The sequence below is a fragment of the Neocloeon triangulifer genome, unplaced genomic scaffold (genome assembly GCF_031216515.1).
Source record: "Neocloeon triangulifer isolate White Clay Creek 2 clone unplaced genomic scaffold, ASM3121651v1 ptg000017l, whole genome shotgun sequence".
Classification (NCBI taxonomy): domain Eukaryota; kingdom Metazoa; phylum Arthropoda; class Insecta; order Ephemeroptera; family Baetidae; genus Neocloeon; species Neocloeon triangulifer.
Window position 1 is genome coordinate 887376 of NW_026775559.1, and position 13399 is coordinate 900774.

The 13399-nt window shown below is 38.6% G+C and overlaps 3 protein-coding genes across 4 annotated transcripts; 2 read left to right on the forward strand and 1 right to left on the reverse strand.

Moving 5' to 3' along the window:
* Nucleotides 1-121: 121 nt before the first annotated feature.
* LOC132203212 (disintegrin and metalloproteinase domain-containing protein 10) lies at nucleotides 122-6670 on the reverse strand. Its single transcript, XM_059630815.1, has 13 exons — nucleotides 6564-6670; nucleotides 6309-6454; nucleotides 4973-5236; nucleotides 4730-4912; nucleotides 4525-4673; nucleotides 4309-4473; nucleotides 4095-4244; nucleotides 3845-4037; nucleotides 3605-3789; nucleotides 3376-3550; nucleotides 3127-3315; nucleotides 2256-2737; nucleotides 122-1763 (listed from the first exon to the last, which is right to left on the reverse strand). Exons 2-13 carry the CDS (start codon nucleotides 6370-6372, stop codon nucleotides 1332-1334), a joined length of 2631 nt encoding a protein of 876 aa, XP_059486798.1. The 5' UTR covers nucleotides 6373-6454; nucleotides 6564-6670; the 3' UTR covers nucleotides 122-1331.
* A 212-nt stretch (nucleotides 6671-6882) lies between these two features.
* LOC132203213 (protein spindle-F) lies at nucleotides 6883-8499 on the forward strand. Its single transcript, XM_059630816.1, has 7 exons — nucleotides 6883-7074; nucleotides 7235-7306; nucleotides 7447-7599; nucleotides 7649-7838; nucleotides 7886-7971; nucleotides 8025-8126; nucleotides 8184-8499. Exons 2-7 carry the CDS (start codon nucleotides 7235-7237, stop codon nucleotides 8397-8399), a joined length of 819 nt encoding a protein of 272 aa, XP_059486799.1. The 5' UTR covers nucleotides 6883-7074; the 3' UTR covers nucleotides 8400-8499.
* A 1497-nt stretch (nucleotides 8500-9996) lies between these two features.
* Nucleotides 9997-13388, forward strand: LOC132203303 (myosin light chain alkali). 2 transcript variants are annotated; one of them, XM_059630970.1, is made up of 7 exons: nucleotides 9997-10128; nucleotides 10436-10463; nucleotides 10890-11027; nucleotides 11084-11251; nucleotides 12192-12278; nucleotides 12432-12484; nucleotides 13053-13388. In XM_059630970.1, the coding sequence occupies exons 1-6, from the start codon at nucleotides 10126-10128 to the stop codon at nucleotides 12476-12478; spliced, it is 471 nt and encodes a 156-aa protein (XP_059486953.1). In that variant the 5' UTR covers nucleotides 9997-10125; the 3' UTR covers nucleotides 12479-12484; nucleotides 13053-13388. The 2 variants fall into 2 exon arrangements, with proteins under 2 accessions (XP_059486953.1, XP_059486954.1); XM_059630971.1 differs by lacking the exon at nucleotides 12432-12484.
* Nucleotides 13389-13399: the final 11 nt, after the last annotated feature.

Genomic DNA, 13399 nt, shown 5'->3' on the forward strand with positions numbered 1-13399 from the left:
GCAAAAAGGTTGATTGGGCAAAATAATTTTTCCGCTCGACTGATCCAATCGAGTTGCCATCAAATCGCCACTCTCTGGTGTCACTCATTCAAACAAGTTTTTGACATGGAAAAGTTTTATTTGGAATCGAAACACGCACATCCATGATAATTCTGTGTTGCATATAATTGTATTTATAGAAATGTACATCTCGCTATATCTGTATCATATAATGGAGTGGTGGAATCGGAATCCGCACAGTTCAACTCTTTCAACATAGCACGCAGCACCAGTCGACTTTGGAACAAAGTTTCTCAATAAATGCGACTGAAATGCTGCACAATTTTATCATTTGGGACTCGAACTTTGGTAAAATAAAATAAGTGTCATTCACACGTGGGAATGAAAACTCAAATATTTGAATTCTCTTGACCTGAGCTGTGAAACTTTGGCACCTAAAAAGGATTTTAATTTATTCATACGTAAAACGAAACAGTTTTTATTTAATGAAGGTCATAGTTGAGTAAAAATTCAAGAAATGCCTTTTTTTGGAATGATCTTTTTTCTTCCAAAAATTATGTGTTTTGTCCGGTAACATATATTGCGGTCAAATGTCGACCAGTTTCAAGTCCGAGTCCCAAGAAACAAGAAAAATTGATCAATTAACATTTTACACTAGAAGAGAACAACGTAATCACTCGCGTGGAAGCATTGGTCCCAACCAATGAGAGATGCAAATTCAGAAATTTAAAAAGTTCAGCACTACCGACTCAATGAATGATGCACCACTTTCAGGGGCTCAAAGACCCCGCGATCACAATAGTCTATATACATTCACTCCATCTTCAGAGTCATTCAACTTGCCACAAATCACTCGAGATTTCTATGTCGGACCGATATACTGCAATTCCAGGGCTGGCAACTTTCGAAAAAACTAAAATTTGGCTAATATGGTAATTTTGCACTTTTATTGTCTCACTTGTCTACTAATGGATTTGCTCATAGTCTAAAAATATAAATTTTCGGCAAAATTTTTGAACTTTGGCAGATTTGATGGGTAATTCTAGAATTCAACCGCTAGTTCAGAGGCTAAAATGAATTTAAAATAAGAGTCTGCCTTTGTTACACCCGAAATCTTTCAAAATACTTTCTCTCCCCCGGCATAAGTTCGAAATTCACCAGCCCCTGGTTGATTAAAGACATCGTGATGGGTAATATATTAGGTACTAGTGAGTGAGTTTCTCGTCTTGTTTAATAAAATAATTATCGCGTAAATATTCCGTGATTTTTGGTTTCAGGTTTGAAAGGTTCGTTAAAAAATCCATGGAGAGATCAGCGTCCTGCATTCTTTCTCACACCTTGTGGTTGTGCATCTCAAATGAGTTGCGTCCCATGTGGTTGCCTGAGGAGCGGCCGCCGTAGGCACCAGCATACGGCTCGTGGCCTCCGGACGAGCGGCCGCCACCCTCCCCGGCTGACCCCTTGGGCACGTAGTACTGGCCGCGACCTTCGCCGTAGCCACGGGCGGGGCCTCTGGGAGGGTTGCTTCCGCGCGGGGGAGCCCTTGAGGCGCCGCCTGGACCGCGCATTCGACGCAGGGTGTGCATCGGATGGCGCAGGGTTTCGCTGAGGCGCCGCGCCGGCTGCTTCTTCGGGTTGGACGACGGCGTGTGCACGGCGCAGCACTTGATGAAGCACCCCATGACCACAACAAACGCGATGCCCATCAGCAGCACGGCCCACCAGTACTCAGTGACCCACTGAGCTACTGTTTGCAACGTTTCCTGTGTAAAATTTAAATTGAAGTTAATTATTGTTGTTTATTTTAAACTTTTATGATTGATGTTTAAAAATCGAGCCTATTTTCCATTTCAAAACTTAAAAAAAATCATAAATAAAAACATTGAATATATACTAACACAAAGACAAGTTTTAATTTAGTTTTTAGTTCACAAAAAGAAAATTCAAAAATAATTTGCAAAATTCACAATTAATGTCAAATGTTTTTGTTTTAAAGATTAATTTACCTGTTCAGAGGGTTTTTAATTTAAAATAATTAATTTCTGGATAAGATAAAACTTGTATGTGAGGTAAGATTATTATCAATTATAATGATTTAGTTTATTCATGAATCTCCTCTTATTGATCCTGGTTGTTCCAATTTTAATTTAAAATACTACATCAACCACCATGTAAATAAATTCAATGATAACTTAACAAATATTATAATTCTCTAAATAAAGTATAAGGCATGCCAATAATAATTATTAACTTACCCTATTGAAAAGCAAGTTTTTAAGACGCGCCAAAGGTCCTTCGGCGTCGACGGCCCTGCACTTGAGGAAGACGTCGCAATAGCCCTGGTAGTTGTCACATGGCGAGCCTGGCCTCAAACTGATGCCACCCTCGGGCAGGCCAACCTGCCTGGAGAACTCGCTGGTCGAGCGACAAGTTTCCTCCGAGCCATTCTTGCACGCCAACTCGCACAAGCGCCGCTTGTCCACGACAGAGGCGTGGCCCGAGGTGAGGAAGCACTCTTGCATGTTCCACTCGAGGCAAATGGAACCGGTGCACTCACCCTTGATGCACAACTGCGTCTCCTCGTTGCACCGCGTTTTGTCTGATTTGGGTTTCGAAACCGGACATTCGGGTTCCCCGCCGTTGCAGTACGACTTGAACGAGCATTCACTCTCGCCGCGGCACTGCAACTGACGTTCGACTTTGACAAAAGTGCAAGTGTGCCCGTCACAGCACGGACCTAGAAAAAGAGAAACAAATATCATGGTTAGATGTTTAAGGAATTACATTCAAAATTAAAAAGATTTGATATTAAATTTATTGGGTTAATTTCAAGATTTACTTTAATACTCTTATAATTACAGATTTAAAAGCAATTGTCAGATGAATAGCTATTTAAAATTCAAATCTAGAAATGAAAAGCAAATTCAAAATTTTGTCAACATAAGGTTTTCTTTTCTACTCTACGGATGTATTTTTCATATAATTACTTTGTAAAGGTAATACAGTTTTGAAATTTAATTAGTATTTCCCAATCAATAAGAAAAGGGATGTAAACAAACAATTTTTAGAATTTCCTATTGAATTAAAAATTGTTTTGTTAACAATTATTATGAATTTTGGTATTACCTTGGCTGGGTGAGCATTGCGTTCTTGCTCTCCTGTGACAGCCAGCAGCCGAGTTGTTCCTCATCTTGTCCACCTCGGACACAATCCTGGGATAACAGCATTTATCCTTGCACTCCTCGTCATTGAACCCACAGTCACATTCCTCGCCTTGCTCGACTATCTTGTTGCCACAGAAAGCACCAGCAGAAGCTAATTTTGAATTAGTTAATATGGTTAATATCTTTTCTCTAAAAATTTAAAATAAATTACTGGTAAAGCAGTTCCTTTTCTTGCTATCCTCAATTGCGTCTAGCACATTGCTAATATTGCCAACACTGCAGGCAGAGAACTTGCTGTTGTTTGGCCGGTCTCCACTTGTGGCCGAAGCAAACATAATGAAATTGCCCTTGTCTCCTCCAGGCCGACATTCAGACGGATAATCATGCTAAAATTGAAAAATTCAAATTGAGGAAGAAAATTTATAATTTAAAATAATTACGGGTGATCCAAAGTTGTGCCCGATTTCGTGTGCAAGTGTAAGCTGAGAAACTTTCAAGGGAACTCTGCTGTTGTAGTTAACAAAAGTGATTATGCCTGTGTTCAAACTCCTCTTTGTTGACTGATAAATGCCACCAACCGTCTCAGTATAAGTCTTATACTTCTCACAAATCCCTCCAGAAGCCCCTGTTTGTAAAGAAGAATTTTATGTTTTCAAAAAATAAATTTCTGTAAATCAAACCTGATGCAGAGGCAACCCAAGCAAGACCTAGAGTCCCACCAGTAAAATCCCTATAGGTGAAAACATAAGCTAAACAAAAGTCTTCGTGGTTGCCCAGAGAATGCAGGTTCAAAAAGTTGCTGACGTCAATATTTTCCATGCAGAACTGGTTTGAATCACCGCCATTTGTTTTGCATGGAATGTCATCGTCAATCTGAAAAAGAGTGATTTTGTCAATTTTCAGTTTGAATTGATGTGGCTTAATGCTGACCTTGATTCGTTGCACCTCAAACTTGATATTGCGATGCTCAATTCGGCCGTCAAACTTTGTATCACGGTAAATGTAGTTGACGGCGTGAACGTGTTGAGCAATCAGTGACAGAATCTCCTCTCGGATTTTTTCAGGATCCTGAGTCACTTGCTATAAGTGGAAGGAATATTTATTAGTGATTTATCCAAATAATAAGAAGTTTTAATTTCATCACCTGTTCAGAAATGTGCTTCCAGATGAGTGGGTCAGTCTGGATGAAAAGAGAGCATGTGTTTCGATTCTCCTCTCGCGGTCGAGCAGCCCTCTTCGAGCGCTGATGGACGCCTTCGTTGGCCTCCCTCGTGTACCGCCGACGAGGATCCTCGTCATGAAAATGCACCTAAAAATTCCAAGTTTCAGTAAATTTTCTCACTTTTCAACAGAAAACTACCTTTTCAGTTTTTGCAGCCTTTTTCTCCGGCTTCGAATCCTCCTTCTTGGGGACAAAAGGAGGAAGGTCTTCTTCTTCGACGGCCGAGTTTTGCACCCTTTCCATCCACTGACTGATTTCCTCAGTGTGGCCACATCCTCCCAAGTATCCTGAGTGAACTTACGATAAGTATTTTTCAAAAAAATTCTTTCTGATATTTTATTACCATTTCGTTTGGAGGCATGTGGGTCTTCAACGTCATTTTCGTGGTAGATGAGTGAGTGGAATGTCTGGTTGGGGAAATACTTGTTGGCCTTTTCTATGAAGTAGCCCCCTGTGTGCGGAGAGTGGATCTTCCCCTCAAAAACACCGTTGATGATCGAGCCAAAGACGTAACTCTCAGGCTCTCCTATTTTGAAATGTTGAGTTAAATTTTTTCTTGATTTTTGTATTTAATTATTTCACTTGCCCAAAATGTGTCCTTTGTAAATGTGAGAGGTGTCGACGTCAAGAGGGTCTCCTTCATGGGTCACAACCTCGAGTCTGTCCGAGAACGTCTCCAGGTCCCTCTTGAGGCGCAAACTGAAGGCCCGGTTGTGCGCTCGGAAGTGGAGTTGCACAGCCGAGTCTTCGGAGACGGAGCGTTTGGCTCGTTGGTGAGATCGGTGCACAGGGTCTGTGTCGTAGGTGAGCGGCTCGTAATGTGACACCCAGTCATTCAGCCGCCTTGGAACTGCAAAGGGAATATGACAAAAAAAATTATTTTATTTCGATTTAAATGAAGTGGATGAGTTGGTCAGATCTATTAAGTCTGGACATCAATCAAATAGAAATTCAAAGTCCTATCAGACAATTTATTTTTATTCTCCTCGGTTTAAATAATCATTGATTTTTCTTTCTTCTTGAAAGAATGGTATTTTTTTTTATAATTTTACGTTGCATTTGAAATGTTTGTTGATTTTTAATTTTAAAGAATCTATTAATGTACAGCAAAATATTAGAAAAATCTTCTAATTGTAAGTTTGGAAATGGTGGTTTTATTACCCTTGGATTAGCTTACGGTGGATTTTTTTTAATTGCAAAAAATGACGTCATAAGAGGGTTCATGAATTTATTCAAATAGACTTTCCGTCTGTAAATATTACACCAACGTATGAAATTAACACCCGCTTAAGCTTGATATTTCAACTGCACACATTACGCAGACATAACACGTATGATTCATCGCAGCTCTCTAAATTCGTGCGCTGGTTTGAAATGACTTCAAATCAGTTATTGTTCGAGGAAAATAAATCAGTTCAAAAAATACAAATAATGAAATTGTTATTATTATGTATTTTTTTTTTTAAATCTCAAAGTCCTTGAGAAATTATTTTTGAAATTATTTTAAAACTAAAAAACCAGAGAATTGCGATCAATTTTCCGTCTAGACTGGAAAAGCTTGGATTATATTGCGAAACCGTACGTCGTTAGTTCATCCCCGTGCATCTCACGGCCGAAAGTTGAATGTCCTAGTAGCTGTTGGTGGGATTTGTGTAGGTTACTTTTAAAAAGCACAATTAAATACGAAACTTTCCCATGCTTGGAAAGATAAAATAATTGGGAAAAAGAGGAAAACCCGCTTTAAAAATTATAGAGAATTAAAAACTTTTAAACGCGACTGAGGAAGTTCCCGACCGCAAAAGAAAATACCCACCGATTTTGTCACGGAAATTCCGCGTAGCAACCCCCCAAACCGCAAGGGCAAAACATCACAAACAAGCGGGGTGGGGGACGAAAAAACAGCCCCGCAGGACACTATGTACCTGCGTTTGATCCGACCAGCAGCAGGGTCAGCCACAGCAGGCAAGCACAGGTCGGACGCCTCATTTTTGCTCGTCCGACCAGCAGCAGGGACCATGCAAAACACCGTCCGTCCGCAGGATGTTGTTCTTCTTCTCCTGAGCGAACTCTGTGGAAAAAGGAAAGTGGTCAGCTCGGTCGCCGGAAGACGCGGCGCAGACAGTCCTCAGAGGTGCCTAGACCTCGGGGTTGAACGGCGCGGGACGCGAATAACTCACCTATTCAGCCATTGCTCAACTTTTCCTGTCACAATTGTAATTATTTGTGCTTTTCGCGAGGTGTTCGGCTCACGTCGGATCCGCTGATCGAGCAATTCCGTGCTCCAAGGAGGTCATGTGGTGCCCTCAACCGTGACTGATGTGCAGTAAGGAGTACAAGATATTTGAATATTGAATCAGTTTAATACGATTTTCGAATAGAAATATCATTTAGTGATTTTATAAAATTTTTAATTAACTGGAAAAGTGATGTAAAAAATATGGTTTTCGTTATTTAAGTTTAGTGTCTAAGACAAGATTTTGTAACAAATGCTATCTCCTTTCTGCACACCCGTGTTCAAGCAGCTGGATCAAGTAAATAATGGAGAATGACATTTCAGCACGATTAACAGATTTTCTCCTTTTCTCTTTTGTTTGAGACCGCAGATTAGCATCGCAATTTTTATAATTAACCAATGAAATTTATGTAATTTCTTTTCTGAACCAGATTCGCCAATATTTGCCTTAGAAGGTAAAGATTTTATTCTAAAATTTGTCTTTGAAATGTCCTTTTAAGGATTTTTATGTTTACGTAATTATTTATTATTTCTTTCTCGTTTTATGTTTGATTTTCTATTTTAAACAATTTTTCCAATAAAATTGGCTTAAATAAAAATATTCTGTTGCCGTAGATGGACCGAACCAAGACTTTTTCACAGTCTGAAGTTACTCCAGTATCAAAAGGAGCCCACTACGCACTTCAGGTATGCATTAATTATTCCGTATTATTAATTATTTTAATTATTGCGTTTTGTAGTCGTATTCTTTTTACATAAAATACTGTGACGAGGAAATAAATCACTTAATAAAATATCCTTAATAAATTAAAAAATTTATGGTCCAGGTTGCATTGCAAACGATGAAGAAAAGATGCCAACAGTTGCAAAGAGCATCGACTTTGCTCGAGGACGAAAATATTTCCTTGAAGAAGCAGCTGGCTAGGATAGGTGGGGACAAGTCGATGGCCAGTAACGACGGTTCCAATGTTCAAGAACAGGTAATTGAAATTTAAAAAATTTATTAATCAATAAATAAAATTTTTGTAGATTGCTGTGTTGCTTCATCAGAGGAACCAGCTTTCGCAACGACTGCAGTTGGTTGTGTCGGAAAACAAGCAGCTCTGGAGGCGGCTGGCAAAGCTAAACCAAGCCAGACAAACATTGGAAGTGTCTCTTTCCCAAATGTCTGACACCCTGAAGCAACATTCAGGGTTTCCTTCTTTGATCGCCAATGACGGTTGTTAGTAAAAATTTAAAATAAGAATTTATTCATAAAATTTTCAGATGGTAACTGCTTGGAGGAAATATCTTTGAAACTAGCTCATACAATAGCACTGGAAAAATTGGCATTGGAACAACAGCAATCACAAGTAATGAAGCTTTGATAATATAATTTTTTTGTTATTTACTAAAAATATTTCAGGTTTCTGATCTCAAGGACAGTCTGTCCCCTGACCCGCAGCCACCTCTTGACTTTGCAGATGAGCCGGAAACGCTGGCTATTCACTATGACCAGCTAACTAAGGTTGCTTTTTATGAACTATTAATTGGGACCAAATTCGATCAAATTTCATTTTTGTAGATTCGAGACATGTTGAGACAGCAGCAGCAAGCGCTCAGGAGTGGTTTGGAGTCGGCGACCAGTCAGCTGAACAGCACTGCAATTGATGAGTCCATTCAGATGTCGATCCAGACCTGGATTTGTCCGATGTGTGGGACGACCTTCTCAAAACACTTGATGTCCATCGACGATTTTCACATGCATGTGACCAGCCACTTTATCAATGAAAATAATTGACTGCTTAAAATTAGTTAAATTGGAGTGAATGAAATTGAACATAACGTTGATTGGAGCTGTGAGCTGTTATATATATGAATACAATGTTATTTAATCACATTTCAAAGGTTCTGGTTTTTTATTTCTTTAAAACAAAAAAGCATGATAAGCTGAGAATTTTATCAAAAAGAAAAGTAATTAATTAAATTAAGCTAAAATACATAAAATTTGAGTGACGAAAATTCACTAAACTCTTGGCAAAGCTGAAAAAAGTATTCATTTTAAATTTTCAATCCTCCGATGAAATAAAATCCCTATCTTACCAATGAACGCATAATTAAACTTTTAAATAACTTTTGTAATTTTATGATTTATTTGATAAATTTAGCTGCGTTGCGAGTGAAACCAAAAGGCTTGGCAAGTGCAGGCGTATATTGCGTGTGTGAGATCTGAGCCTCTACTAATTCAGACTCGCGTTGTCTCAAGTTTTATTGTGCGCCACGCGACGTCACGAATGTCTAGTTAGTTAGTCAGCCAGCGGGCGCATCTCGAGCCGCTCTCGCCTCCTATTTTACCATTCGCTTCTCGACGAATTTTCTTCTTGAAATATCTTCGGCCGAGATTCTCCCGAGAAGATTATCTCACTGACAAAGAGTAGAACACTGCGATGGCTGTTTCGAGCATAGATCCAACAGACTATAGACCGGCGTTAATGACCTTTAATGCAATTAATGTCAAGATTCATAACTTTTTGGAACTAAAAATATAAAATACCAATGCGGGCAATGCAAAAGGTTTTTTAATTATAATTTAAAGAAATAAAGAAAAAATTGTAACTCATCGATTTTTAATAGCCCAAAGAAACGTGAAATAGTTTGCAAAAGAAGAATTTATTTTTAAAAGAACGCATCCCGCACTCCTTGTATGTCAAGCAGGTTGCAGGTGTCAATTTCTGCAGGCGAGTTCTAACTAAAAAAAATATTTAATATACTTCTATTTAATTTGCAATTTAATCCATTTGAAATGAAATTCAGGCTTAGCTTAAAGATTCACATCATTTTTTTTCTTTTTTTTTTTTTAAATAAAAGAGCACAGTCGTAATGCATCCGAGTACGTAGACACGAAAAGTAAAAGTTTAAAATAGAAGAAGTTAATTCGCGTCGGCGGCAATTGTCTCATTGAACTGTTGGCATCGACGAACCTGAGTAAATCACACACCACTTGCAAAACACGCGATGTTGCAAAATACTCGAAAGACAAAGGAAATATCTTTGAAGACGCTCCAAGCAATTCCTCCTGGCCTGATTGCCGCCCGATCGGTTCCTCTCTTTCGTTATTTCTGAATTCAATGACGTCTAAATTTAGAAACACAATATGTTCCCGAAATAGCGAAACCCAATCCAAGCAGAGTGATGAAATATTATCTCAAACAATCAATCCGAATGTTAATTAAAAATAAATGACGATTGTTTTAGACTAGATAAAAAACTGCTGCTCCAGGTGCTGGCAAAGGAATGCGAAACCTTGGGCAGCGAGACAGATCGAAAGAAAGAAAGAAATCCTGTTGACCTGAATTTGTGAAACGCGGTCTTGTGGGAGTGCGATCGGTCGGACGGACGGTGTGGACACGCAAGCGCGCCGCTCGTCCATGCAAATAGACCAGAAGGGGCTGGGTGACCAGGCAGCTCGCTCTCACTTCTCGCCAAGAAGTCTTTGAGGCAACAGAGGCACCCCCGCGGCTGCAGACATGGTGAGTACCCGGAAAGAGATCCAATCACCAATTAACCCTTTGTCACTTTGATTTTGCAAATTCATCAAACGTCCCAAATGTTTCACAACTCGCGATTTTAATCACTTTAAATTAACTTTAAAAAAAAAAATAGATGAAAAAAAAGTCAAGACTTCCCTTTGTATTTGAGGAGAAGGAAAACAATTAAAAATCGATACTATTATTTTTGCCCACTTGATGCAAGGACTGAAAATGTTCACATTTTGAGCTGAAATTCTTATACAAAGTTTTATTTTTTCAAACAAAAATTTTTTCCTTTGTGTTCCAGGCTGACCTCGCCAAGCACGAAGTTGAACGTAAGTGTTGGCGAAAATCGAAATTCGCACGACCTTGTCGTTTTCGAAGACCTCGGAGGAATTAAATTTATTCAAAAACAACAAAATAGTTTGGGAAACAATTGAAGAGTTGCATCTACCTGCACGCGAATATAAAAGTTTTGGCGAAAAGAAATTGCAGTTTGCGTGCGCGTGTGCGTGAGAGAGCAGCGGCGGTGGCGGCCCGTGGTCGGTCTGTAAATAGCCTGACGACGGGCCGCCTCATCATAAAAGGAGCTGGGCTAAGTTTAGCCTCGGCTTGGGCCATCGAGATGCTTGGCAGGCGCCCAACTCTGGCTCTCGCGCGCACCCAACCTCCGTCCGATTAATCGCGAAATAAACGAAATCGAAACTGACACACGCGGCGAAAAACAAAATCATTTTGTTATTTTCTTTTTATTATTGCAGGCGCCGAGTTCGCTTTCTCCATCTACGACAATGAGGGCAATGGCATCGACGCCGTCGACCTGGGTAACCTTCTGCGCGCCCTCAACCTGAACCCCACCGGCACCACCATCGAGAAGTTGGGCGGCACCAAGAAGAAGAGTGAGAGAATGACGCCGAATTTTTTGAGCAAAATTTAACGTGGACAAAATTTGCAGACGAGAAGAAGATCAAGTTTGACGAGTTCCTCCCCATTTTCTCCCAATGTAAAAAGGACAAGGACCAGGGCTGCTTTGAGGACTTCAACGAGTGCTTGAAGCTGTACGACAAGGAAGAGAATGGAAAGATGCTTTTGGCTGAGCTTACACACATGCTTTTGTCCCTTGGTAAATATGACAGCCCGTTTATCCAAAACTATAAACAAACGAACAAAATTCCAAAGTAATATTTTACATTTATAAATTATATAATACGTCAAATATATTTTAAAGACAAAACTTTTAAGCATAAAATTTTTTCATCCTTTATAACGGAAAATGTAAATTGGTCCTTTACAAGTGTGAAAAATTGAAAAGAATATTCCATTAGTATAAGAACGATAAGTGATAAATCCTTCATGAAAATCAATTTTGAATTAATACTGATTTAGAATTTATAAAGATTTCTTCAATACTAAAAATATAGTTTCTGATTAGTAATATTTGAGATCTGATGATAACATCAACTTTTGTAAACATTTTTCAACTCATTTTATTTTCTTCAAACAAGGAAATCAATCTTAAATACGTTGGAATCACTTCAGATTTTTTTTCATTACACTTCAAAAATTTTTTTCTTTTAATACTTAAAATTTCTGCCGTTATGAAATTTTTTTTACTAAAAACACTTACCTCAAAAGTACCAGAAAATTAAAACTTGCCCAATTTCATCTTTTTATAAAAAAAAAGATTAAATTATTTTTTCTCCAAGACCCACATTTGAATTTTGTAATTCGCAAAATAAATGTGCTTTTATGGATAATATTGAAATCATGCTTAAAAAATTTGGTCCCGTCTCCGTTGAAAACTTTTGATTATTTGCTTTTCCTCGCTAAAGAAATTTAATTCTTAGTGATTTAGCCATGACAAGTAGCTTTTCTGGAGGTTCAAATTCATTCGGCGGAAATAGAAATCTGGTCCCTCGTTTGAAGGCGTGCGAATTTTTAAACACAATTTCAATGCCTAATTTCGTGCAATTAAAATGGAAAATTTTCCATTGTGATCCTTTAATTTTCTGCAAATTACAGAAGCTGGAGGAAATAATTTAACAATTTGGTTTTTCCCTCAGGTGACAAGATGGAGAATTCCGAAGTCGACGTCATCATCGCCGATTGCTGTGGACCTGAGGACGATGACGGTTTCATCGATTATGTGCGTAAGTATCAAACCACGTCGTCGCACTTTGTAAACATCCACCCTGGAATCCCTTTAAACTTCGCCATAGTTTCACCAACCCCCGCACCCTCAGCGAGAAAAAATAAATACCAAGGTATAGCGTAGCCATTAAACCCAATGCACCACATTACAGCCTTCCTGAAGAAAGTTGTTGCTGGTCCCCCTGACACCAAGAAGTGAATAATTGTAAGGAGAGACGGTATTATAAATTGGTCGCGTCAGAAAGCGCGATTCGTTTTCATTGGCTTCTCATAAATATTGTCTTGTTGCGGCAATACTAAAAACCGGATGGCCTCGACAAACCAGCAAAAGTCTGAATTTGAGGCTCTCTAAACAAAGCTTATCGTCACGTCGTCTATTTTTTCCTAACCACTAATTGTTTTTGCTTATCTTTTTTCCTAAGGTTTTTCCTTACTTTTTTACAAAACAATTTCACCTTCTTCCAAGCAGTGACCGCGGGACAGTCATTAAACTTCGCTTTTACAGGCAGATTTCTATCAGGGTTCGGCAATCAAGTTTAATTAATGAAATTTAATTGATTTACACTTAATTAAGCTTTAAGTATTTCATTGACAAATCACGTGTTTTGAATATTCCGAACCCTGATGATTTCTTTATTGTGAATTCATATTTTCTGTCATCTTTTCTTTATTATTTGTCGCCTTTGTCCGTTTATCTCGCTTACAAAAATTTTCGTGTTTTCCCAAAAAATGCATTTTGAAATGGTTCTAATGCTCGTTTTGTCATTTTGCAGCCTTCCTCAAGAACGTGTGCGCTGCGGGAGTATCCACTGAATAAACAAAATCCTCTCTTGAGCAATTTCATTTTTCATTTCCAAGATGGCCCACCAGCCGCAACTTTCTTTTACAACAACGGCCAAATTTACACCTTCTACATCAACAATTGATTTGCATTCGATAACAAGAACACTGCACACACAAAAAAAGAGAATGCGCAGCTGACTCGCCGTTTATTTTCTTTTTTGAAGCTGCCGCTTCTTAGGAATGCAAAATATAATAAATGATGACGACGATAATAATAATGTTTCATGTGTAAACATATTTAATAAAACCAAATAAAAACAACTTAATTTTATAGCCT

Bases quoted from the DNA above. Each gene is read 5' to 3' on its own strand.
- LOC132203212 (XM_059630815.1), bottom strand. From the start codon at position 6,372: ATGAGGCGTCCGACCTGTGCTTGCCTGCTGTGGCTGACCCTGCTGCTG. The intron at 3,316-3,375 runs GTAATTTATTTT...ATTCAAAATTAG, and splicing joins GAAAAGGAACTGCTTTACCA to CTTCTGCTGGTGCTTTCTGT. The intron at 2,738-3,126 runs GTAATACCAAAA...CTCTTTTTCTAG, and splicing joins GCAATGCTCACCCAGCCAAG to GTCCGTGCTGTGACGGGCAC.
- LOC132203213 (XM_059630816.1), top strand. From the start codon at position 7,235: ATGGACCGAACCAAGACTTTTTCACAGTCTGAAGTTACTCCAGTATCA. The intron at 7,600-7,648 runs GTAATTGAAATT...AAATTTTTGTAG, and splicing joins GTTCCAATGTTCAAGAACAG to ATTGCTGTGTTGCTTCATCA. The intron at 7,972-8,024 runs GTAATGAAGCTT...AAAATATTTCAG, and splicing joins TGGAACAACAGCAATCACAA to GTTTCTGATCTCAAGGACAG.
- LOC132203303 (XM_059630970.1), top strand. The intron at 10,464-10,889 runs GTAAGTGTTGGC...TTATTATTGCAG, and splicing joins CGCCAAGCACGAAGTTGAAC to GCGCCGAGTTCGCTTTCTCC. The intron at 11,028-11,083 runs GTGAGAGAATGA...CAAAATTTGCAG, and splicing joins GGGCGGCACCAAGAAGAAGA to ACGAGAAGAAGATCAAGTTT.